Source organism: Molothrus aeneus, chromosome 28, assembly GCF_037042795.1.
Source record: "Molothrus aeneus isolate 106 chromosome 28, BPBGC_Maene_1.0, whole genome shotgun sequence".
NCBI lineage: Eukaryota > Metazoa > Chordata > Aves > Passeriformes > Icteridae > Molothrus > Molothrus aeneus.
This window is the reverse complement of record NC_089673.1, coordinates 1241101-1267221: the sequence shown is the minus strand read 5'-3', so window position 1 is coordinate 1267221 and position 26121 is coordinate 1241101. Positions and strand designations below refer to the sequence as shown.

General features: G+C 52.5%; 1 protein-coding gene across 1 annotated transcript; it reads right to left on the bottom strand.

Annotated features, from left to right (window-relative positions):
• Positions 1-1167: 1167 nt before the first annotated feature.
• Positions 1168-21841, bottom strand: PSMD11 (proteasome 26S subunit, non-ATPase 11). Its single transcript, XM_066566993.1, has 14 exons — positions 21710-21841; positions 19972-20073; positions 14014-14138; positions 11868-11939; positions 11494-11551; positions 9155-9349; positions 8012-8156; positions 7708-7768; positions 6210-6272; positions 5324-5449; positions 4773-4808; positions 3521-3572; positions 2494-2636; positions 1168-2377 (listed from the first exon to the last, which is right to left on the bottom strand). Exons 1-13 carry the CDS (start codon positions 21798-21800, stop codon positions 2494-2496), a joined length of 1269 nt encoding a protein of 422 aa, XP_066423090.1. The 5' UTR covers positions 21801-21841; the 3' UTR covers positions 1168-2377.
• Positions 21842-26121: the final 4280 nt, after the last annotated feature.

Here is a 26121-nt window from a genome sequence, read left to right as displayed (position 1 = left end):
ACCCCCCTGATCCCACACAAGGCACCAAAGCCGGTGTCACCACAGCCCTGCTGCATCATCCCTGCTTCTGCTCAGGTCCCCTCAGCCCCGAGCACAGGGCCCTGCCAGCCTTGTCACATTGTCACCTGTGGGGTCCGGATCAGTTCTGTCTCCTCTGGGGGGTGTCAGCTGGAGCAGGACACCATCCCCAGCAGGGACACAGGACAGAAGCTGGAAGAGGGCAGGGTTGGGTGGGATATTGAGCAGGAATTGTTCCCTGTGAGGGTGGGCAGGCCCTGGCACAGGGTGCCCAGAGCAGCTGGGGCTGCCCCTGCATGCCTGGCAGTGTCCAGGGCCAGGCTGGAGCCCCCGGGACAGTGGGAGGTGTCCCTGCCATGGCAGGGGTGGCACTGGGTGCTGGTTTCGGTGCCTTCCAACCCAAGCTCTCCCAGGATTCTGTGACTCCCCATCCATCTCCACCCCAGCCTTTGCCCATCCCAAGAATGGATTTCCTTTCTTTCACTCACAAATAGCACCTAATTCAGCAAATCCCTTCCAAATGACACATTCCTGGGGAAAATGCCACTTCAGGGGCATCACACAGAACTGGACAGAGATGTCTGGGGAAGAATCTCACAAATCAGTTAAAAAAATAACAAAACTAGAACTGCACTTTTCTGCTGCCTGAGATGTAAGAGCAGAGTGAAACCCTCCACATTTTCCTCCCTCTGAGAGAGGCTTCTTTCCTGCACCATCTGGTGTCCCAGGAGTTTCAGATGTAAAAATTCAAGATGTTGTATCAAAGACACCCTAAACTTCCTCCCCAGCCTTTTGAGGAATCTGGGCCTGGCCTGGTGCAGTGTGAGACTCCAACACAACATAAAGGCATGATCAGGAAAGGCTGGAGTAGTGAGAGGACATTTAATCCATTTTTCACCATAATAATAATTATTATTATATATTCAGTGCATTAGAACTTGTGCCAGGGTCACGTCACAATCCATAAATCTTTTGTGATGCCACCTCAAACATTCCCATCTGGTGTCTCCAAAATATGGTCCCCAAGGATGTTCTGGTGAGGGATGAGCCCACCCTTCCTAAGTAAAGGATGTTCTGGTGAGGGATGAGCCCACCCTTCCTGCACCCAGGCCAGGATCAGCCCTGGTGGCTGAAGACAGGAGACAGAGGTTTTTGAAAAAAAAATTCTTTATTGGAACTCATCTGAACATCAGATATACCTGGTGTTGGTTAGCAAGAACCGTTTGTACATTTGATATTGATGGTGCCAAAAACCCAAACAGCGACTGACTGGAGGAGATGGAAATTAAGAATAATAAAATAAAATAAGAGGTCGGAGAGGTCAAAATGTGAACAGAAAAGGGAAAAATCAGCCAGTCTAAGAGTCAGCATGAAGGCAAAATATTTCCTGATAAAACAGAATCCTTTTACAAAATATAAATTTTGTAAGAAAAAGGTGAAGAGGGAAATAGAGACAAAGGGGAAAGAAAAAAATAAAGATGAGCAGGACAGAGATGCAGAAGCTTACACTGCCCAAATGGCATTAAAACTTACTGGAAACCTCACCAGAAAATGGAACATGCTGGAACACACCACGCTCCACCCCCAGGACTTTGGGACCGAGGAGGGAGCTCCCACTGGGCTGTCCCACCTCAGTGGGGACCCAGAGCTCAGCGCTGCTGCAGCAGAGGCACAGCTGGAGCCCGCCCCCGTGGTCACCTGCTCCTCCTACCAGCGCAGGCGGGGAGGGAGGGAACATTGAAATCTAAGTCTATCTTAAACAAGAGCATGCAAAGTCAGGCTCCAGGGAGAGCTGCGCCGTCCCCTTCGCCCAGAGCGGCCGGGGCGGCTCCAGCCCGCAGCAAAATCATCGCGGAGCTGCTTCCAGGGGGTCGCAGGCCTTGAGGATGGAAAAGAAACCAGCAGTCTGTACATTTTGGGTTTGTTTGGTTCAGTACAAATGGAATCAAGTTGGCTGCTCGGACACCGCCAGCACGTCTCCGATTTCGGGGCGGAGGAGATGAAACAAACTGGATTTGGGCACCTACTGGTAACAAAACGCTGTCCCTGCTGAACTCTGCCGTCCCTCAGGAAGTGGAAAGCACATGTTTAGGTAGTGTAAGCCTTTTTCCTTTTATTTAGAATACCCTCTTTGTTTAAACAATATTCCCCCCCCAGATACAAAGTTCGGCCAGTAAAGATTACATGGAAACTGGAACACGCATCGTCTGGAATACAAGATGCACCGGATGAGGAAGTTTAAAAACTTTCCGAGCGAAAAGTAGAACAAAGAAGAAAAAAAAAAGTCTCCTAACATTTTCCCAAAGGTTTCACTCTCCTGTCACACACACTCTCCAAATGACAGCTAGCAAATTCAACTCTGCAAAGAGAAAACAGAGCCACGTCACTGGACAGGAGAGGGGACGAGGCTCAGGGACATGGCAGGGCTCAGCAGCGACTCTGGAGCTCTGCAGCCCCCAGGGAGGCCCCACTCACCTATGTCAACTTCTTGGCTTTGTTGTAGAGCGAATCCACTACTTTGCTCATGTTCTGAATCGTCTCGAGGGCAGCCTCGTAAGTTTTGTCTACGGGAGGTTCGTCGAAGATGATCAGGACACCCTCGCCCTGGTCAAGGATTCCTGTGGGCACAAGCTGCTGTGAGCACTGGGATGCTCGATGGATCACAGCTTCCAGACAGCAAGAATTAGGGATCTACACCAGGAAGACCTGCAGGGGCTGTGCAGGGTTTGGGAAGGGCTCATGTGCTGGGCTGGACTGGCTGATTTTGGTCAGGACTGCTTTAGCATTCCCAGAAAAAAATACATCCCAGAGACCAGCCCGAGAAGCCATCCAGGAGATGAACATTCCTGTCCATTCCCTACCACCTTCCCTGCCTCCTCAGGCCCTGTGCCCAGCAGGATGGCTCAGCACAGCTGGTTTATCCTGCAGCTGTGCCAGGTGCCAGGGGCTGTCCCCCCACAGTGCTCTGTGCCCTGCCTGCTGCTCCCAGGCACTCCCCTGGCTCAGCCACATCCAGGGACAACAGAACCAAGGGGACAACAGAACCAAGAGCACAGCTGGTTCCCTGAGGGGTTATTGGGGCAGCAGCCTGCTGTGGGCCCAGCCAAGCCACAGCACCCCATGGAATGTTCTGGACACAAACAGATGGGAAAGGCGACCACAGCCCTGGGCAGCTCCAAGAAGAAGAGCCCAGCCTGGCCAGACAGTCCATCTGGGGGTCCCACACTGTCCCTGGATGCTGTCACAGCAAGAGGGACCCAAGAGCATTTCTGAAATTACCCCTTGGGTTAGGGAAAGCAGATGGAGCAGCAGGAAAAGCCTTCCTGGCTGCCCCCTCCAAAGGAGCAGCAGGAACAGCATTCCTGTCACTCCTGACTGTCACTGCTGTCACTCCTGACTGTCACCTGCAGCCTGAGCAGGGCCCCCAGGGTCACAGGAGGAAGGGGGCTCCAGCCACAGCTGGTGCGAACACGGGGCAGTCAGAGCTGAGGGATGCACTCACCATGAAACTTCTTGTCCAAGATCATCTGTGACAGTTTCCTTTCTACCTCAGCCTGAAAGTGAAGCAGAAAAATTAAAAGTCTCCCAGAACACATAAAAACACAAGAATTTTGCTGCTGCACACTTGACAGCCCTGGTGGGACATGAGCAGCTGCTCCTCCCTGAGCCTGGCTTGGACATCTCCACCTGCTGCAGATGCCTCAGGAAATTAGGGAGCAGCTCTTAATGAGGGAGCAGCAGGGTGTCCCCTGGCCCACAGGTGACACTGTTCTGTCACTTCACACAGGCCTTACCTGTGGGGGTTCTGGAACTTTCCAACTCAGTTCAGCAAGGATTTAGACAAGAGTTTGGCCAAGTTCTATTTAATCCACCCAGCTGAGCTCCTGCCCCGCAGCAGGAAGGGCCACAGGAGGCACAGAGGGCACAGAGCAGCTTTCAGCCTGAATATTATGGATGTGTTAAACACCACGAGCTAGTCTGGGAACAGGCTGTGTGCCAGGGCAGGTCTAGGTTGGATATTAGGGAAAATTTCTTCATGGAAAGCATTGTCCAGCCCAGGGCAGAGGTGAAATCACCAGATTTAACAGATTTGTGGATGTGGCACTTGGGGACATGGGTGGTTTTGGCAGTGCTGGGGGAATATCTCAATGAACTCAATGATCTCAGAGGCCTTTTCCAACCTGAATGATTCAGTGATTGTGTGAGCACAAAGGCTGAGCTCAGCTCACTTCCCAAGCTCTGGCCTTAATGCCAGTACAAGACAACAGCACTGGGGTGCAACTGGCTGGGATTACAGTGGATTCTCCTAAAACTGAATCTGTCTGGGATTATCTGTAAAGCAGTTACTGCATAGCCAGTGTGACAGACACGTCCCTAATGCCACTGCAGGGTGATTAGCTGGATCCTGGATCTTAAAGGGTCTCAGGAAGGGTCCCCTGGGGGCACTCAGGGGATTAAACACAGGGCATGGGGGAAGATTGGGCTGGACACGACAGAGCAGAGGAAAATCTGCCTCCAATAAAAAGCAAGAGCCAGGAGTAAAACCCATGGGGGAAGGGAACAGCACAGCAAAGTCTGGAAGCTTCAAAGCCTCCCAGGAGCTGCTGGGTCAGAGTTTAGCTCCCAAGGGTGAGATTTGCCTGGAAATGCTGTGGATCTCATCTGTCACCCTTCATGTTCAGTTCCCAGTGACAAATGCCATTTATGCCCAACTCCTCTGAACACATGGCACTGATTTCTGGTGAGGTTCTTACCTTTGAGAGCTTGATGAGGCTGGATATGTGTTCAATCTATAAGAAAGACCAACACTCAGTTAATCTTTAGCTTCATTTTGGACACACAAAGAGGTTTGGGGCTCTTCCATGGATCTGTTCAAGGGCCTGGAAATGCTCTGGCCTAAATATCCCCAGTGGTTTTCTCCACTCTGCAGCTTCAGGTCCTTCAGGTTTCACATGTGATTTTAACTAAGATGGACTGGACCCCTAAAGCCAATTCACTCTGAAAGGTGAAACCTCTTCTCCAAGACTATGGCACAGAGGCCTTCGAAGCCAAATGCTGCCACCTTCAGGGTTAAAAGCCACCTTGCAGGGATCATGAGAGAAACAGCTGGAAAGGGCAATGACTCTGGAATGTGGCTTTCCCAAGGTCCCCTCTGCCTCCTCCTTATAATTGAACATGATGAACCCTGAGGTCTGAAAGTGCTGAGCAGCTCAGGGTAAGAAGAGCTCATATGGGAACAATCCCCTCACCTCCAGCAGCAGGGACAGAGGGACCAGCCCCTCCAGGTGCTGCTGGAAACATTTACCTGTACTCTGGAGAAGGGTTCAATGACTCTGATCAGGTTCTGTTCCAATAAATTATCATAGAGCTTGGCCAGGTGAGTGTTTATGATGGGGTCGTCCCTGAGCTCCACCTTGTAGTCTGTCAGAGCCTGTGGGGACAGGGCAGGAGGAAATCACTCCCATAGCAACAGCTCCTCAAGGTCCTCTGAGGATGAGATCCCCTCCCAGCCCAGCCCCATGGCTAATCCAATCCCTAACTTAGCCAAAAGCCAGCAGGTCACAACAGCCTCTCCTTTGATCTCCACCCTGAGGGAGCTCAGAGAGCCCCAGAGCACGACAGGACTGGACCCTGACATGGAATCCTCTCCCTGAGCTCTGCAGCATTCCTGCTGAAACCAGGAAAAATTTTAGGAAGATACACATCCCAGTAACACAGCACCTAAAGAAAAACTGCTTCTGATTTGGCTCTCCAAAAAGAAAAAAAAAGAAAAAAAAAAGAAAAAAAAAAGGAAAGAAAAGGAAGGAGAAAGAAAAGGAAGGAGAAAGAAAAGGAAGGAGAAAGAAAAGGAAGGAGAAAGAAAAGGAAGGAGAAAGAAAAGGAAGGAGAAAGAAAAGGAAGGAGAAAGAAAAGGAAGGAGAAAGAAAAGGAAGGAGAAAGAAAAGGAAGGAGAAAATAAGAAAAAACGAGGAAAAAAAAGAAGAAAAAAAGGAAAAAACTGGGTTCAAGGAAGTTTACCCCCCACGCACTGAAAATGCAACCAGTTGACTGTTGGGGGCTATTTCTTGATGCACTGTTGCCTTCCATCAATGTTTCCATGGTTTCCTGCTGTGGGATGTAACAGCTTCTACAACATTCCAAACCTGGCATTTCTGCCTGGTTTTTGCCCATCCTCTGTGTCCCTGACTCACCTTTTCAAAATCTGCCAGCGACCGGTTCTTGCTGGCCTGTGCCACACATTTTAGTGCTTCTGTCTGTAGGGAAAGAGAACCAGAGCAGGTTATTTTCTTCTGGATTCTCCTCTCAGGGTGAATATGCCAACTGTGCAGTAGCCTGGGAACGTGCTCAAAGAGCAAAGCAGGAATGTTCCTTGTCACTGCCACAGGCAGAGGGAGAGCAGCTGCTGAGGGCAGGAGAAGCCTGGCAGCTGCAGGACATGACCTGAAACATCTCCAGAGGGACAAAGCAGCCGGGTCTGACAGCACCAGCTGCAAGTTGGGAGTGAGTTTGATGTCATTTTTAAGGCAAGTGCACATTTTGGCACTTGCTTAATGAACAGGGCCATTCTGGGCCCTCCAGCACAGCCACAGGGGCAGGGCAGCAGCTCCTATGGACAGCATCAGGGATGAGTCTTTTCTACACCCCATAACTGCTGAAATTAAGCAAAACCTCATCCCCAAACAAGCCCATTTACACCCCACAGTGGTAATTCCAGCAGGGAACAGCAGAGCAGAGCCCAAGGAGTGGGGAGGACAGGACAAGGACAGCCTGGTGCCTCTGGTGCACAAGGCCCAGGTTTCTGCTGCCCCATCTTTTGGGACTGCCCCATGCAGAGCCAGGAGCTGGGCTGGATCCTTGTGGTCTTTCCCACTGGGGATATTCCAGGATTGCCCCCAGGGCTGCTCTCTCCCTGCTCCCCCAGCAGGAATTGCTGCTCAGGGCTGGCTCAAAGCACATCCTGGGCACAGCCAGGATCCCCTGCTCTGGGGAGGAGCCTCAGCTGCCACTCAGGGCAAAGGGATGAGGCAGGATTGGGGTTGCCCTTCCTGATCCACCAGGGATATCCCCACGTCAGACCTTTGCTCACTGAGCTCTGCTAATTCCCAATCCCCTGTGGGAGGGGAGCAGCAGCTCCGGTGTCACAGCAAAGCCCAGGCTGAGCACAGCCCCTGAGGGCAGCAGGATCCCAGCCTGGCACAGCCCCTGGCACCCTCTACAAGCACCCCTGAGTTGAATTTGAGGGTGGTTTTCCCAGCCTGGCAGAGCAAGCAGGGGATTTCACACCTCCCCGACTGCCTGAGCTGCACTGCCAGGAATGGATTCTCAGCACTGGCTACAATGAAGTAAAAGCAGCAACTCAGATTTAAACACTGCAGCAGCTGCTGAGAGCAGGGAGACAAGGAGCTGATGGCATCAGGCAGTTTGTAGCTGATGAAGAAAAGGAGGAAGGAGAAAAAACAGGGAAAATGAAGCGGGCAGCCCAAATTCTCTGATTGTGAAAATCACTGTAAAACCCTTTGAAGGCAACTGACTTCTGGCAATGACTCATGGTAATTTAATCAGTTCTAGATCTCGTTCAGGACACTCAGGAGTGATGGGTATTTTGGTATGAAAAGAGCAAAGTGTTTGACAAGAAGATTAAGGCAGCACTGAGGTAAGAGGAAGATAGAAAGGGTTAAGTTTCTGTACCTGTCTTCCTGCATACCGCAGAGCAAGCTTCCCACTCACTAATGCCTGCACATCTTCTGGGCTGCAGACAGAGGGGAGGGAGCACAGGAATTATACAGAGCATTTATACAGGAACATGGTCAGCTTAAACCCCAGAGCACCTCAAAAATCCCCAAGTGACAGCAGAGAACTACAACCCAAATTCAGGAGCACTGATCAGGTGACAAAGACACTGCTTGAGCCCATTAGTTCAGAGTCCCATCAACAAAAAGCCCTTCCCCTGGAAATGCAGGCAGAGTTCTTCCCAGAACCATCTGCCACCTACCTGTTGAGCATGATTTTGCACAGCAGCATGTATTTCAGAGCAGTGATGGCTTTGGGGTTGTCAATTGAATCATTGCCCTCAAATGCCTCATAAAAATATGAATAGGCTGTTTTCCAGTCCTTCTCTTCTGCTGCATGGATAATACCTGGGAGAGGCACAAACAGGTTAATTCTGAGCATGGCTGGGAGAGGACAGAACAATTTGGTTGCTCAGTGCCTTATCTATGACTTCAGTGAAGAGAAACCTTTCCTCCTGTGCCCCCCTTGCCTCATGTCTAGCAGAAGCAAATCCACACCCTCTCTTACAAGGACATTTTTAGACAGACAAGCTTGGGGCACTTCAGGTGAGTGCCTGCAAAGTGGGTCAGGAACAATGTGTAATGGGCCAGGAGCACAGAGTGAGGCTGGAACTGCAGCACCTGGGGAGCTGATGGACCCTCCACCACTGGCAGCTTTCAAAAGTGGCCTGAAAAGTGTCAGGAACAAAGCTGATGCCACCTGAGGCAGAACTGGTGATATCCTGAGACTCACTCTTGTATTTGCAGGGTCCCCCACGGCAAGAAGGAATGATGCACCTGACTCCATGTTCTCAGAAGGTTAATTTATTATTTTATGATACTATATTATATTAAAGAATGTTATACTATACTAAAGATAGTATACTAAATACAGAAAGGATACTTACAGAATGCTAAAAAAAGATAGCATTAATATATTAATATATTAATATAATATTATTATATTAATGCTATTAATATAATAATATATTAATATTATATAAGATAATGATAACTTGTGACTCTCTCCAGAATCCCAACACAGCTTGGCCCTGACAGGCCATTGAGTTAAAACAACTCACAGCAGAATGCAATGAAACAATCACCTGTGGGTAAACAATCTCCAAACACATTCTACATAAGTAAAATGGAGGAGAAGCAAATGAAATATTTATTGTTTTCATTTTTCTCTGAGACTTCTCAGCTTCCCAGGAGAAGAATCCTGGGTGAAGGGATTTTTTTCAGAAAATGTGAATGTGACAGCCCCACCAAGCACCACTTCCCATGATTCTCTCATAAAACACAAGTATCAGACAAATTACGTGCCAGGACAGTCCTGGGTGCTGTCCTGGTCCTGGAGGCCTCACCTGACTGCATGTCCAGTGCTGCCTGCAGCTTGGGGGGACAGTAGATGGCATTGGCTGTAGTCCTGGCCGAGGTTAAGGCTGCTCTTGCTTTTGGCAGATTGCTCAGGGCATGGTAAGTCTTGCTCTCTAGGAGCTGCACTTCCACCAGCAGTGCCTTGTCATCCATCTTCTTCAATTCCCTAAGCAGCTGGGAACCTGGCAGAGGGCAAGGACAGGACTGTGAGCTGCTCTGCATCATCAGCACCCACAAAATATCCAAAAAACATCCACCCAAAGCCTCTGCAGGGGCCATCTGTGACAGTGTTTGCAAGGGTCTTAGGATGGGGGAAGAGATGAGGATCTGAGTCCATGTTTCAGAAGGCCTGATTTATTATTTTATGATATATATTACATTAAAACTATACTAAAAGAATAGAAGAAAGGATTTCATCAGAAGGCTGGCTAAGAATAGAAAAAGAAAGAATGATAATAAAGGCTTGTGTGTAAGACAGAGAGTCTGAGGCCGCTGGGCTGTGATTGGCCATTAATTAGAAACAACCACATGAGCCCAATCCCAGATGCACCTGTTGCATTCCACAGCAGCAGATAACCATTGGGTACATTTTGTTCCTGAGGCCTCTCAGCTTCTCAGGAGGAAAAATCCTAAGGAAAGGATTTTTCAGAAAATATCATGGCTACAGCCATCCACCCCCCCAGCATCCAGGGCTCTCAGGGAGGGATGTGAGGCTGTCCTTCCAAGGAAAAGCAAGGGAGAGGGAATAATGGTGGGACAGTGGCAGGCCACAGCAGGAGGATGAAGCAGTTCTGTGGCAGAGGTGGGGTGTGGGCAGCACAGTGCCCTGCAGGGGATGGGCAGCTGGGATGGTCGCCCTGGCACCATGCCCAGGTGATTTCCCTCTGCTGCACAAGTGGCCCCTGGCAGCATGGAGCACCCTCAAGAAGCTCCTGAGAACGTGGGATGAGGAAGGAATGATTTTACTCAGGACATCTGCAGGTCAGATTCAGGAGGCAGGAAGGGACAGCCTAGGAAATGTCAGGACAAGCTGCCACATCACAGCTTTGTGAGGACAGAATGAGCAATCCTAGAGGAAATTTGTCACCTAAAATCCTCCTCCTCCTCCCCTGCTGTGCTCAGGAGCTGATAACCAGAGCTGAAACTGGCCAAAACCAAATGGATTCTCCCTGGAAACATCCCTGAGAGACTCTGCCTGCACCTACTCCCCATGGCCACAGGCACCTCCTCAGCACACAGGAATGCTGTGCACAGCACTGACATCCTGACAGGGCACCAGAGCCTGCCCTAGAGGCACAGACCCTCCCAACTCCCCAGGCTGTCCCACCACCAGCCAAGGGATTCAATTAATTAAGCACAGCTTTGGAATGTGGCTTCTGATCAGTTTAAACCAGAGTTCATTACCTGTCCCTATGCAAATGAGTTCTAATTCCATCCTGAATTCCATGAACTCAATATTCTGATGAGACACATGTCACTCAGGGGACACTGGATGTGACACAGGCTCATGCCACCACAGTTTAAGATGCTCTGGGTGCCAGGGGAGCAGTTCAGGCTGTGTCCCTGGCAGAGCAGGCTGTGCCAACACCCCTCAGACAGCTTAAACCTCACTGACAGCTTAAACCTCACTTGAACCTTAAATCTCCATTACAGCTTAAGCCTCACTTACAGCACTGCAGTCATTTGCAAAATGAGCATTTTAGAAGCACCAGGAGAGCTGTAGGAGGTCCTGCTTTACTCTGCTTTGGGCAGAGCTGGAGTTCACTGGTTCATTTCCATCCCTTGGGTGGTGCAGGGGCAAATTCTGAAAGCCTCCCTAAGACCCTGGCTCATGACACCCACAGAGGTTTTGCCATTTCCTGGTTTTACTGGGGCTGTGTTTGAGCAAATTGAAAAAAAAGCTCTTTTCTCCCTTCAGCCTCTGTGGCCACAGCAGAATATTCCAGCAGGAGCCAAACCTGTGGCCTTCAGCTGGATACAGCTCCCAAAATTATCTGCAATGAACAAATCACAGAATCCCAGAGTGGGTTGGGCTGGAAGGGGCCTTAAAGCTCAAAAATGGGCAGGGACACCTCCCAGGTTACTCCAGACCCCACCCAAACTGGCCTTAGGCCCAGGTGAGATGGGTGAGGATGGTGAAACAGAGAAAAAAAAGACACCTCTAGGAGCTGTCATCACCCAGCTACAGAAAAAGGTGCCAGAACTGCACCAGCACTGAGAAATTAAGACCCAAATCCTGTAAAACCTCTCAAGGAACTTGACACAGGTTTCCTTGGCAGGAGTAAATGAAAAGCAAAGATTTACCACCACCTAGTGGGAGCCTCACCTAGCTGCAGAGCTTCTTGGTACCTCTTGGTGTCAAAGTAGAGAGAGACCAGCCTGGCCTGGAGAACAGAAAAGGAACTGCTGTGAGGAAACCAGAACAGATTTGTTTTGTAAAATGAACTTTTGTGTTCTTCTCTGCACAAACTTCACTACATTCATCTGTGTTTGTCACATTGTGTGGTCCAGTCGTGCAAGGCCTCCTGCACAAGGACACAAGGAGTAAAACCCTGCATTTTTAAAGAGAATTACAATGTAATTAATGCCCTCCCCTGACACAGAGAAAGATCTGAACAGCACACAAGTGCTCTACTTTTCCAGGTGTTAAATGTGCCAAGGGGATGATGCTGCTGCACATGTTTGGGATGTGGCACCTACCTCCAGAGCCTGACGTAGGAAAGTCCTTTTCTCTGATTTGGCCCATTCAATACACTCTAAACACAGGTCAACCTTAAAGGGAGCAGAAAGAAATAAGTCAATTCTGGACATGTTGTTTGTCAGTGCCCACCCCAAATGGTTCCCAACAACACCAGAGGTGTCCAAAGGAGGCATTTGGGGTAGGCAGTAAAGCTCTTCCAGAGTTTAAACCCACAGTCATGGTGTATTTTCAATAAAGAAAAATAAATTTCATGTGCTTTAGGGCCTAGATAGATTAAATAATCTGTATAAAGCAGCAGAGGTGCTGGGCTCTGCTCTGGGGGCCTGATCCATCATTTCAAAGCACAGCAAAAAAACTCAGAATCTTCCCATGTTTTTCAGGCTGAGACTCCCTTGATGGATAAAGCAGAACTGCTCCATCTCAGATATTATTTTATCTTATCTGGCCCATAACACACAGTAAGTCATCCTGTGGTGCCAGGCTCAGGAACTGCTCTTCCCAAAAGCTCTGGATTGCAGCTCAACCCTGCAGGCCTTGTCAGCTCCTCCTCACTGCTTATTAAACGTGAACATTTTATGAAAAGCCATTATGAAGTCTCAATTTATTACAGGGTGATAGCAGGAGCATTAGGAGCTGGAGAAATCTCCAATTTCACTGCTTTACTGGACTCCTGGGAGCACTCTGGATGTGAGCTACCCTGAGGAAGCAGAGAATCCTCAGAACATTTCTGAAAGGATTTGAGATTGCTGCATCAAGGATCTCACAGGTTGATGTCATCTTTCCTTAAGGTTTTGGGTTTGGCTTCAGAATATGCTCTAAAATTACTATTTTAACTGACTTTTTATTATTTCCATCACCATTACTCTGTTCCTCCTCTGCAGCTGCATTTGAATGTTGTCCTTCACACCAAATTACCCTGAGAAAAGCCTGCAGCTGCTCATTTTCTCCTGACACTTTTGGGAGTTCTCCCTTCTCACCTGAACATCCCACCCCATTCCCCCTGACCTCATCTGTTAAAGAAAGAGGGGGAAAACATTCTGCCACCATTCCTCACCCACAAGGACTGAGCAGCAAACAAGGGACATTGCCTGGGCTACCTGCACTAGAGGATGACAGTTCCAATTTGGCTAATTCTGTGCTAATTTGGCTAATGAGAATGTCACTGGCCCTCAGCATGGCAGAACCTCTCCAGCCTGCAATCTGCCAGTCCCAGAGTGCAGGTTTCAGGTGGGTTTTGTCCCTAACCTGCTGCTCAGACCCCCCCTGTGCCAGCACAGCCTGGAAGCACTCCCAAGGGGCTCCTGTCCTTATCCTGCTCCCAAAAACCCCAACAACTGGGTAAAAAAAAGGAAAAAACTAAGACAACAGTACCCCATGGAGCTGATGAGAATGGAGTGAATCCTAACTGGGCACTGTCTCAGGTTTTCTGCTGGGGGAGTTCATCCCCTGGTAGCTGCCAAACCCTTTCCATCCTGCTTCAGGAGTAACTTTGTGTCTCTGTGCAGTGAAACACCCCCACAGGAGTGTCCACCTGCAATCCTAACCAGCTCCTGGACAGCCCCCAGCAGTGGCTCCTGCAGTTCTGTGCCATCCCACACCACCTGCACCATTCCTGCTTCAAGCTCCCTGGGAACACATTGCCAACACTGATCACACTACAAAACACTCCCAGTGCTGCACCTACAAACACTGAGGTTGGAAAAGCCCTCTAAGATCAGAGTCCAACCATTCCCCCAGCACTGACCCATGTCCCCAAGTGCCACATCCACAGGGCTTTTAAATCTTTCCAGGGACAGGGACTCCACCACTGCCCTGGGCAGCTGTGCCATGGCTGGACAACCCATTCAGTAAAGGAATTTTCCCTAATATCCAATCTAAACCTCTCCTGGCACAACCTGAGGAAGCAACAAGAATCTAAGACAAATGCCCATGGTGGGAATCATTTCTAAACTGCAGCAGGGAGAGACCTGCAGAAAAAACATGGTTATAAATTCAATTATCTGATGTTTTATTTATAAAATACATCCAAATGCATTAAAACTCTGCTTCCTGACATGAATAATTCTTCAGTGAGAAGCAAACTAGGTCAGATAATGGCGTTGCAGGCTTTTGAGGAACAGCCTGGTGCAGGAGCTGCAGCCTCACCTCCTGTCCTGTGGCTGCCTCCATGTCCAGGAAGAGGTCGAGCAGGGAGCGCACCAGGCGTGCAGCCTTGGCCTTGCTGATGGAGTTCAGGAAGGGCCTCACGTACTTCAGGAGTCCTCCCAGCTCTGCAAAAACCCCAAAACATCAGATGCACCCTCCCAGCCAAGAGCTGAGCCCAGCTGGAGCAGCCCCACATGGCATGCACCAGGATTTGTCACAGCAAACCTTTCCCAGGTGGTTTTTCAGCATCACCCAGAGGACAGAGTGACAAATGTCACCTTCAGGAGCCCTGGAGCAAACAGGGACTGCAAAGGGACTGGGGCTGCAGCCTCACCCCAGCACTGCCTGCCACTGCCACTCCCCCCAGCTGTAACTGCCTCACCATTAAAATGTAAGGATTTGTTAAATGCCCTGAGATTTTTCTATAAAATCAGGGAGGGAGTTTATCGTTTAGGTGTGTTTTTATTAACTCAGTTTCATGCTTTAATCTGCCCCACCTAGCCAAGTCCATGTTGGATCCTGTGACAGTGTTTGCAGGGGTCCCAGGATGAGGGAAGAGACGAGGATCTGACTCCATGTTTCAGAAGGCTGATTTATTATTTTATGATATATATACACTAAAACTATACTAAAAGAATAGAAGAAAGGATTTCATCAGAAGGCTGGCTAAGAATAGAAAAAGAAGAAATAATAACAAAGGCTTGTATCTCAGGCTCTCTGTCCAAGCCAGCTGACTGTGATTGGCCATTAATTAGAAACAACCACATGAGCCCAATCCCAGATGCACCAGATTTTGCATTCCACAGCAGCAGATAACCATTGGTTACATTTTGTTCCTGAGGCCTCTCAGCTTCTCAGGAGGAAAAATCCTAAGGAATGGATTTTTCATAAAATATGGCTGTGACAGGATCCACCTTGTGCTCCACCACTGGAAAATCACATTCCTTAACTGTTGCAGTGTGATGCCATTTCCTTTTCACCTATCCCAACCCCCCAGCTGTGCCAACCTCTCCTTTCCCCTGCCCCTGTCCCCAGGCTTAAAAGGAGACGGGACCATGCGGTCTGGATTCTGCTGGGAGCTGTTACAAGGTTCAGAGGTCTGTCATCCTGGAATAAACTCTGGATTAAAACTCTATGGCAGAATCCTCTCCTTTTTCTCTTCACCATTGCCTGAACCTTTTCCTGAACCATTTCCTGAACCTTTTCAGAGGTAAACTGAGTTTCTACTATGCCTGGATTTGTTCAGCTGCAGCACCCAGCCAGCCAAAGGTGTCTCTGAGGTGAAGCACCACAGCTGCAGCCTTTGGCCCAGCAGCAGGGTCAGATGAGGCCAGGCACGTCCCACCCGGAAATATTGGGATTAATATTCCATACTTAACACTCCAACTCCACCTTTATCTGATCAGCTCTGATCTCATTTAACTACATTTCTCTTCTAAGTCTCCTCATTAATTCACAGTTATAAAACCTGTCTTTATAAGAGGTGGAAAAAGGAAATGTCTTTTTGTTTTAATGGAGAAACACTGAAGTTGTCATAGCCAGGGAGCAGAGGAATGTGGCAGTCACAGCACAGCAGCTCCAGCACTCAGAGGCACCAAGGAATGCTGGACGTGGTGGAAGTGCAGAGCACAAGTGAGAAGTCTCCTACAACAAACACCACGTGGTTTTGGGGAGGTCCTGGACAGGGCTGCTCCCAGTTTGGGAAGATGATCCTGCAGGGGCAGGGTTCAGTGCTGACTCATCAGCACCAGGTCTGCACAATGAAATCACAGCTCTCTGCCCCAGATTTCCAAGCGTCACCCAAATATCAGGTGGATCTCACACTACTGTTTACAAGGTTCCACAGAAAAGCAAAATCAAAACAAAGCTGGGAATGACTAATTCAGAAATCTTCTACACCAAACTGGTACTGAATCAAAACTAAAATAAGACATTAGTCTAATTTTATTTCAATTAGTATATGGAGGAGTATCAGGAGAATTTCAGTTTGGAAGGATTCCAATAAAAACAAATGTAAACAAGGGTTCCTCTGTATTTCATTTAGCAGTAATGCAAAAGAATGCTAATGCTAATTGTTATAACAACATCTTTTTAATATCTACAAATTATTCTTCATATTTTTGATTTTTTTAACCTATTTACTTTAAGTTAAATCAAGCCTGATACACCTTATTTATCCCACCCTTAACATGTGGAACTCACTTTTTTCAATCACTCACAGTCATCATAGAATCCCAAAATGATTTGGGTTGGGAGGGACCTCAAAGCCCATCCAGTGCCACCCCTGCCATGGCAGGGACACCTTCCACTAGCCCAGGCTGCTCCAAGCCCCAATGTCCAACCTGGCCTTGGGCACTGCCAGGGATCCAGGGGCAGCCCCAGCTGCTCTGGGCACCCTGTGCCAGGGCCTGCCCACCCTGCCAGGGAACAATTCCCAATTCCCAATATCCCATCCAGCCCTGCCCTCTGGCACTGGGAGCCATTCCCAAGTCATGTCCAAGTCCCTCTCCAGCTCCTGGAATATTTCTAAACATCCAACGTGCAGATTTAGAACAGAACCTAACTGGAGTGTGATCCTCAGCTTTAATTCCTAAACTGCAGAGCAGGAGAACCTGAGCCCAGCAAAGCACAAACCCAGACCCAGCAAAGCACCCAGAGCCCAGCAAAGCACAAACCCAGACCCAGCAAAGCACAAACCCAGACCCAAAGCACAAACCCAGACCCAGCAAAGCACCCAGAGCCCAGCAAAGCACAAACCCTGAGCCCTGCAAAGCACCCAGACTCAGTACAAGAACACCACAGGGTGCTCTGTTCCACACCTGCTCCCAGGAAAGTTTCATTTTCTCTCTGCCAGAGCATAAACAAGCAGCTTTTTCTACACTTAAGGTGCAGCTACTTCCACACCTCAGACTGCAACCTGCAGGCAGTCCTCACTCCACAAGGAACCTGCTGCTCCATGACTTTTCCCACACCACCCAGTTCTGGGGTTTATTTAATCTTCAGTACAAGTCCTGGATGCAAATCCCAATCATTTTAAAGCCAGGCAAATGCTTTGGTCTCATACACACCAAACAAACAAGCACAACCCAACACATCAGCTGTGCACAGAGCTCCTCTCCAGCATCTGCTGGGAGCTGGGAAAGCGAGCTCTGGATTTAATTGAGGCTCTCCAGGATCCAGCAGCTCCCAAGCAGTCCCAGGAACCCTCCTCCTGTGCATCCCTGCCCCCCCAGCTCCTCAGGACCAGTGGGATCAGTGCCCAACACACTCATTCCCACAGGAACTGCAGAACAAAGAAGGAAAACTCCAGTGGAACACGCTGCACTGTTTATCATCCCACTGATGTGCTCCAGAGCTGCCCCAGAACTGCCCAGAAAGCAGAGCCCAAGTCAACAGCTGGAATGCAGCTGTGCATTCTGCAAACTCCACATTCAGCCAGGCAGCCTCAAAGTTCCCACAGAAATTTCTCTCTCCTACCAACGTAACCATCAACTATTTTTAGGATTTTATTTTTCTAAAGAAAATGCAATGCCTGGTAAAGGGGTGGGATTGACAGCTCTGCAGGAGTGATGAGCAGCAGCTCTGGAAAATGAAGCCTGCAGCTCATCCTCAGGGAAGTGCTTCCACCAGCTAACACTGCACATATCCAAATTCCCAATCCAGATATTCCAACCCTACACTTCTGGGAAATGCTATAAAAATATGGAACTGTCACAAAGAAAAGTAATCAATCTACAAGTTTATCTGCTTGATAAAGATTAAGGATTGAAGGTCACTTGTATTATTGTTATTTTTGTAAACAAAGCTGCAGTTCAGCAGAGTCACAGAATGGTTTGGCTTAGAAGGGACCTCAAAGCCCACCCAGTGCCACCCCTGCCATGGCAGGGACACCTCCCACTGTCCCAGTGGCTCCAAGCCCCAATGTCCAGCCTGGCCTTGGGCACTGCCAGGGATCCAGGGCCTGCCCACCCTGCCAGGAACAATTCCCCATTCCCAATATCCCCTCCATCCCTGCCCTCTGGCAGTGGGAGCCATTCCCTGGGTCCTGTCCAAGTCCCTCTCCAGCTCCTGGAGCCCATTAAGGCACTGGAAGGTTTCTAAACATCCCAAAATTCAGATTTAGAACAAACAGAACTTAATTTATCCACTTCCAGGGACAATGCAGGCACCACCTATTTGGCCACTGGAACCCCTCAAACCTGTCCCAGAAGTTCCACTGGCTAAAACCAAACCCTGTGCAGTGAAAGCCACAGGATGAAATCCCAGTGTGAGCCCAGCACTGGGGGTTCTGGGAGCAGCTGTACCCGGTGATGCCCCTGACCTGTCACTCCTCCCCAGAAAGGTGACAGGAGGGGAAGGGCCCAAGCCCTTCCCAGAGCTGCAGCAGCACCCTAAGCCAGGGTACCCTGTCCTTCATCCCCACAACTGCAGAAAACACCTCCAGGTCCTGCTGATCTCCCTCTGAGCAGCACACACACAAGTGGCTTCTGAATGGCACCAAGTCCACTTCCTTCCCTCCAGAACACAGTCACTCTGCAGTTATTGGTACCTTTAATAGACCACAAACACATCCCATGTTTGCCCCCTCACAGCCCTGACTCTGATGAGTTAACAGTGTTACTTCCAATTCCTCAACCTTCCCCTTGAAGAAAATCAATCTATCAATCACCACCCTCTGGGATAACCCTGGAGCTCCTTCTTGTGCCAAACTTCAGCTCAAACTCAACCCTGCCCCAAGCTCTGCAGAGCTGAGGAGGCCACAAGAACTCTGCTCACCAGCAGCACATCCACACTGACCTGGAGAAACTCTCATTTCCCCTTTTTTTACCCAAACACACACATCTCCCCTGCTGATCATGTTTGGTGATCTCTGCTGAGCAAACAGCAGGGTGCAAAGGGCACTGGCACAGCACAGACACCCACAGAGCTCCTGACCTCAGCCAGGAAAGGGCACTGGCACAGCAGCTTCCTCTGCCCTGCAGGAGCAGGAAAACCCTGTGCTGATCTGAGGGGTTTGTTCATCCCCAGACACCCTAAAAGCAGCCCCCAGCAGGAATCAGAGGAATCACCTGAGTGAGGTGACAAGGACAGCACCTCTCAGGACCAGTCAGCCCTGTCCAAGTGCCACCCACAGTGGGACCAGGGCTGGAATGCCCAGCCCAACAGGATTTTCCCAGTGGGACACCAAGGGACATTTCACAATAAATACAAACTGTGACCTGGAGCTGTGGCTGAGCCCTCAGGAAGTTTCCATGAGTCACTCTGAAGTCAGGCTGGTGTCCCTTGCAGTGGGATTGAAGCTGCTGCTGGGTGCTTTCCCCAGCCCAGAGGACACATTTCCACTGCCCAGGGCTGCAGCCCAAGCACAGAACACTCAGAGTGTCCTGAAATGCTCCAGGGGAAAGGTACAGCCCTAAACTGCTGAGGGCAAAACAACCAAGTGCTGCCTTAAGCTCTTCAGGAAACAGGAGACAGCAACAGACTCCATCACTGAACAGAGAACTGAACTCCATGCCTGTCCCCTCACACAGTCACAATAGAGGGACTGTCCCCTGCAGAGCTGGACAGGGGCTGCTGATGTAATGGCCAGCAGACAAATCCATTGATTGTGAGAGGAGCTGCTGGTGAGAAAATATTTCATGGGACAAACTTTCCCATTTGAAACCAAGCAGGAGACACCTCTCATCTCAAACATAACTTAGCAAAACTTCAGTCACCCACACTGAAACAGTCCCACATCAAAGGCCACAGACTGAACTGTGCATTGTTTGGAACACTGGGCCAAGCAACAGCAGATTAATAATTATGTTCTTTATTTGGTTTTTAGTTTCTGTCCTGTCTCTGAGAGAACATTTCCTGCTAAAAGCTGTTTTTGCAGCTATCCCACTAAGTAAGGAGATAAATGCACTGGCTGCAGGATCTCCTCCCTGTTACCTCAATTCCTGATTTCAGGCTCACCTTCTGCCTGCCCAGTCTTGGCCAGCAGTGACCCCAGCTCCAGGATGCTCTGCTCTTTGACTTGCACTGCTTCCTCATCGTTTTCCTGGACATCACGTTTCACTGGGGAGAAAAAGAGCAGGAAAGTTACCTTTAGTGGTGTTTCAGGTGGAAAATCATTCCTGCTGCTCAGCTCCTGGATGTGTGCCCCGAGCAGAACCTGCTCCAACAGGCACCAGGGAGCTCAGCCTGGCCCAAGAGCTCTGGGAACTTTAAATCCAGTGCAGGGAAGTTTGGAGAGCTCTGTCTGTGCTCCACAGGGGCTTTACCAGCCCACAGACCCCCTGCTCACTCCAGCTCCAGGTTTGAACAATCTCAGCTTGTCCAGCTGTGCAAGTGTCACTCAGAACCAGCATCACCCACCAGAGCACACTGGAGCCAAATGAGACATTTAATGGCATTTCTGGGGTTGGACACTCCACTCTGGGATTGCTGATGTTGCTGCTTTGTGTATGAAGCTGAGATCCCGTGGATAAAGTGCAGCACAAGCAAAGTGAGGTGGGTACACCCTCCCCACTCTGGCATCACACCTGCTGCCACTGCTGAGTCCTGGCAGTGCCACCACCCTCTGCTCTGAGGCAGATAAAGGGACAAGTGACAGGCAGCAGCACAAGCCCAGCGTGCACAGCAGCAGCTCCATGAGTTATCCAGCACACAGTGCCCTCCCCTCCCCGCCACCACCCCCAGCACAGGGAGCTGCTCCAACTTCCACACAAACAAAACCAAAACCCCGGCTCTAGGGAACGGCAACTGCAGCTCTCACCCCTCTAATTCCCTACCAAAAGTGCAAGAACCTTGCTCTGAAGGAGAAAAACATCACAGCAACACTGCCTGGGCCACTCCTGACACCACACCAGGGGCTGAGTCCGGACTGAGCCCGACCCCGAAAGCGGCACCTCCTGCTGAGCAACGAGCAAAACAGCGCGGGACAAACAAACCCAGCTCTGAGAGCCGGGCAGCACCGCCAGATCCAGCGGGGACACTGGGAAACTTCTCCCGACACAGCGGGGGGACAGCGGGGGGACAACATCCCCGCAGAGGTCACCAGAACCAAGCACACCCAGCAGCGCCGAGCTCGCCCCAGCCCCGCGCGGTGCCCGCACCCCCCAAAGCACCGAGCGCCCCCGGATGGGCCCGGGCTCGGAGAAGCGAACCCCGAGGGAGCTGCTCCGGTCAGGAGCAGGAGCGGAGCTCGGCCGCGGCTCCGTGCGGGTCAGCACCGGCAGAACGGCAGCGCAAACATCGGAGCGCTCCCGGCCTAGGGCACGGCAGGACCGGGCCGTGACACCGCGCCCCAAACCCGCCCCGACACCCCGCGCTACCGGCACCGGTAGGGTCCGATCGGGGCTCCCAGGCCGGCGCGTTCATTCCAGCGGGACGGGGAGGAGCGGCCGGCCCGGCTCCGGGGCTGCTCCGAGCCGCTCCGCGGGCACGCACCGGGCACCGGGCACCGGCTCCCGGAGCGCTCCCGGAGCGCGGCCCCCGCTCCGCCCCGCAACGACAGCTCCTGCCGCCCGGGCCCCCACGCGCGGGGGGCGCCGCCGGTGCTGTCCCGGCGTGGGGCAGCGCCGCGGAGCCGGGCCCAGGCCGCGCTCCCGCCCGGCGCGCACGGTGAGTCAGCAGCGGCGGCGGCGCCGGGCTCGACGCGGCGCGGGCGACGGCGGGGCGCGGGCGGCGCGGGCGGCGGGCCGGCGCTCACCGATGGAGTGCAGGATGCCGATGGAGGCCTCGCGGTCGGTGGAGAGCAGGGACTGCGCGCGCTGCAGCTCCAGCACCGCCGCCGCCGCCATCTTGCCGCTCCTCCGCCTCGCCGCCAGCACGGAAGCGGCGCCGCGGCCACGCCCCTTCCGCGCGCGCGGCATGCTGGGAACTGCAGTCCCGGCGCGCGGGCGGCGGAACGAGCGGGGAGTGCGGAGGGGCGGAGCTGGGGGGCGGGGTCTGCTGAACTACGCCTGCGCAGAGGGAAGGGGACGTGGTGTCCGTTAGGGTGCGGGAAGGGGCGTGGCCTGATGAGCTGTTTCGGCGGGTGGGGGCGTGGCGGAGAGAGCGGGGACGAGGTGGGGATGTATAAAGGGGCGGGGCTTTGGGCGGGGTCTGCGCCCGGCACTCCTCGAGGATTGGAGGCGTGGTCTGAGGTGGGGGCGTGGCTTTGTCCAGGGGGCCTGGCAGACAAAGAGCGCGAGGGCCAGTGGAGGGGGCGTGGTCCCGGGAAGGGGCGCGGCCTTTCAATAGGCGGGAAGACGCCGGGGACGTGGGCGTGGTCTATCGTAAGGATGTCGTCATTTATGGGCGTGTCCGCCAAATGGGAGTGTTCAAGGGTCTCGGTGGCCCTCAGGGGGCCCGCCGGGGTCGCGTCCCCGGGAAGGAGCGGGGGACAGCGGGCCCGGGGCCCCGAGCGGGAACGGCGCGGGGTCGGGGCACCGGGAAAGCCGCTGGGGCTGGGAGGGGCTGGGGGGTCCCACCAAGAACATCCCCAGCCGTGGGTCCGGGGCTGGAGGGGCAACGTCATGCTGGGGGTCCCCGAAGATCCGCATCCCCATGGACCCCTCAGCGCCGCGGACAGCCCCGGGAAGGGAGGAGAGCCCAGCAGGACTATGGCACCTGTGCGAGAGTCTGTCCCTGTGTCCCGAGGGAGAATCCTGTCCCTGTGTCCTTGTCCCTGTGTCCCCGAGCAGGATCCTGTCCCTGTGTCCCGAGGGAGAATCCTGTCCCTGTGTCCTTGTCCCTGTGTCCCCGAGCAGGATCCTGTCCCTGTGTCCCCAGGAAGGATCCTGTCCCTGTGTCCTTGTCCCTGTGTCCCCGAGCAGGATCCTGTCCCTGTGTCCCCAGGAAGGATCCTGTCCCTGTGTCCTTGTCCCTGTGTCCCCGAGCAGGATCCTGTCCTTGACCCCACAAGGCTATCCCTGTCCCCCTCCCGGCCGCCCTGGGTGTTACAGACCCTTTCCCGCTCTGTTCCCCAGTGCTGCCCCCTCCCCTCCCGGAGCGCTGCCTGCTGCAGGGGCACGGGCTGGGGGCACACCCGGCCTTGCACCCTCAGCTGGTCAGGAAACAGCCCCCAAATCACACTGAGCCTCCAAATCACACTGAGCCCCCAAAGCCACCCACGGCCGAGCCCGTCCTGCTGTGTCCCCAGCAGGCCAGGACCAGCAGCCCTCAGAGCAGCCCCTTTCTGCCACTGGAAAAGTCAATTTAATCCCTGAAAGGGTCAGGTTTATATCAAATGGGGAATAAAACCAAAACCCTGCCCCTGGCTGCTCCTGGGGAGTCATGTCACTGTGGGATCCCCCAGGAGGGATCACGGTGGGATCTCAATGTCACTGTGGGATCCCAATGTCACTGTGGGATCCCCCAGGAGTGATCACAGCAGGATCTCAATGTCATTGTGGGATCCCAATGTCACTGTGGGATTCCAATGTCACAGTAGGATCTCAATGTCACTGTGGGATCCCCCAGGAAGGATCAGGGTGGGATCTCAATGTTGCTGTGGCATCCCAATGTCGCTGTGGGATCCCCCAGGAGGGATCACAATGGGATCCCAATATCACTGTGGGATCCCAGTGTCACTGTGGGATCCCAATGTCACAGTGGGATCCCCCAGGAGGTGCCAGCCCTGGGGGACAGGCACAGAGAGGTGGCACCAATGGCCCCTTCAGCAGCCAGGTTTTGGTGCCCAGCAGATGATGTTTAATGGGTCAGGGGTGTCTGTGTGGAACTGGGGGGCTGAGGGGGCTGTTCCCCCTGCTCTGCCTCCCTGCAGTGGAAAAATCCAGGGGAGCAGCCACTGGGATCCCAGGCTCTGAGACCTGACCCAGCCACCCCCAGCTCATCACACTGATGGCAGCCAGGTCCTGCTGCACCAGGATGGACCCAGCCCTGTGCTCCTCCAAATTCCACATAAGAAAACTCTCAAAAATGGAGGAATGATGCATTAAAGCCCCAAAAGGAGGCTTCAGGCAGGTAATGGAGCAGGGATTTTATGAAGGAAAAGCCAGGGACCTGTGGGTGAACCTCAGGGTCCATAAGCAGGATTCTGTCTGCACCAGGTACATCCTGGCCTTCTGGAGAGTCTGCCCACCCTGGCACTGAGCCTGCCCCTGGATTTAATGAACCCACCCCAAAAAAGAACATTAAACAGGTTTTGAACCCCACATTCACCCCTGAAACCCAGTGGTGAGTGTGGTGGCAGAGGGTAGTGCAGGCTGAGACGCAGTCTGTCTGTCCATCCATCATCATCTCTCATCTATCCCCCATCCATCCATCCATCCATCCATCCATCCATCCATCCATCCATCCATCATCCATCCATCCATTCATCCATCCATCCATCCGTCCATTCATCCATCCATCCATCCATCATCCATCGTCCATCCATCCATCCATCCATCCATCCATTCATCTATCATCCATCCATCCATCCATCCATCCATCCATCCATCCATCCATCATCCATCCATCCACCCATCATCCATCCATTCATCCATTCATCCATCATCCATCCATCCATTCATCCATCGTCCATCCATCCATCCATCCATCCATCCATCCATCCATCCGCCAGCCATCCATCCATCCATTCACCCATCCATCCATCCATCCATCCATCCATCCATCCACCCATCCATCCATCCATCATCCATCCATCCATCCACCCATCATCCATCCATCCATCCATCATCCATCATCCATCATCCATCCATCCATCCATCCATCCATCATCCATCCATCCATCCACCCATCATCCATCCATCCATTCATCCATCCATCCATCCATCCATCCATCCATCCATCCATCCATCCATCCCTCCCTCCCTCCCTTCCTCCTTCCCTTCCTTCCCAAAGGAGACAGACAAAGGCAGGCAGATAATTTGCCATGCTGGGGGCTGGAGGATGATTTCTTTCCCTTTATTAATAATAATGACAACAACTAATAAAAATAATGAGTAAAAAGTGGGAGATTGGGCCAAGAGAATAATTTGTCCAACCTGAACCAGCTGTTTTGTGGTAAAAGCAATGGAAACAGGGAGTGGGATCAGGCAGTGTCATGGTCCTGGCAGTGCAGGGGTTAAACCTTGATGGGGGAATTCTGGCTTTTGGGGTGTCCTCTGATGGGTGGCCCCAGGTGCCATGGGGGGGCACTCCCAATTTTCTCTTTTGGGGTTGCCACCCCCCTTTCCCCTGTCACTGGTTTCCACTTCTCCATCTCCAGGGGGGCAATCAGGGCCAGATCAGGGGGGCTGAGCTGGGCACGGATGAGGGGGCACCCCCAAGGCCCCTGCAGTGGTGGCTCCTTCACCCACCCAGACAAGGCAAGGACAATCAGTGTCCTCTAGACTGCCCTGGCCCCCCGAGAGCCTTCAGGGCATCAGCAGGGACCGGAGTGAGCACAGGGGCCGAGCTGGGGCCAGGCTAGGGATCCCCAGTGTGGGGGCAGTGACCCCCTGAGGGGCACCCACAGCCCCAGGGTGTTCCCGGCATGTCCCTGGTGTGTCCCTGGCGTGTCCCAGGATGTCCCTGGGGTTTGAACACGCGGGGTGCCTGTGACAGGACAGGTCGGAGTGGGTGGCACCCCACATGGGCACGGGGGTGCCTGGGGACCCTCCACACACGCTCCACGCAGGTGGGGAGCCCCCTGCACACAGCTCTGCTCTCCCTGCACATCCCTCTCCCCCTTGCACGACCCCCTCGCCCCCCTCCCCCCTCCCGCTCCCGCCCCATAATCGGCTCCAGCTGCACAAACATTCCCGCACCCGGAGCCGCCGCCGCCTCCGGAGCCGCCCCCGCGCCTGCCCGGACCCTCCCCCGAGCCCCCTCTGGGCCCCCTGGCCAGCCCCTCCCCCGGAGCCCCCTGGGCCCCCCGGCCGGACCCTGCCCCGGCCAGGGCAGCTGCGGAACCGTGGGGCCGAGGGGCGGCCCCGGGCTGAGCCCTGCGGGACAGGGCGGGGAGGGGTCCTGGGGGATGGGGGAAACTGTGTCCATCCATCCATGTCCATCCATCCATCCATCCATCCTCTCTGTGTCCATCCATCCCATCTGTGTCCACCCATCCTGAGCCTACTCATTCCATCTGTGTCCATCCAGTCCATGTCCATCCACCTCACATCCACCCATTCC

Bases quoted from the DNA above. Each gene is read 5' to 3' on its own strand.
- PSMD11 (XM_066566993.1), bottom strand. From the start codon at position 21,800: ATGGCGGCGGCGGCGGTGCTGGAGCTGCAGCGCGCGCAGTCCCTGCTC. The intron at 14,139-19,971 runs GTGAGCCTGAAA...GGGTTTTTGCAG, and splicing joins CAAGACTGGGCAGGCAGAAG to AGCTGGGAGGACTCCTGAAG. The intron at 11,552-11,867 runs GTAGGTGCCACA...TCTGTTCTCCAG, and splicing joins TCCTACGTCAGGCTCTGGAG to GCCAGGCTGGTCTCTCTCTA.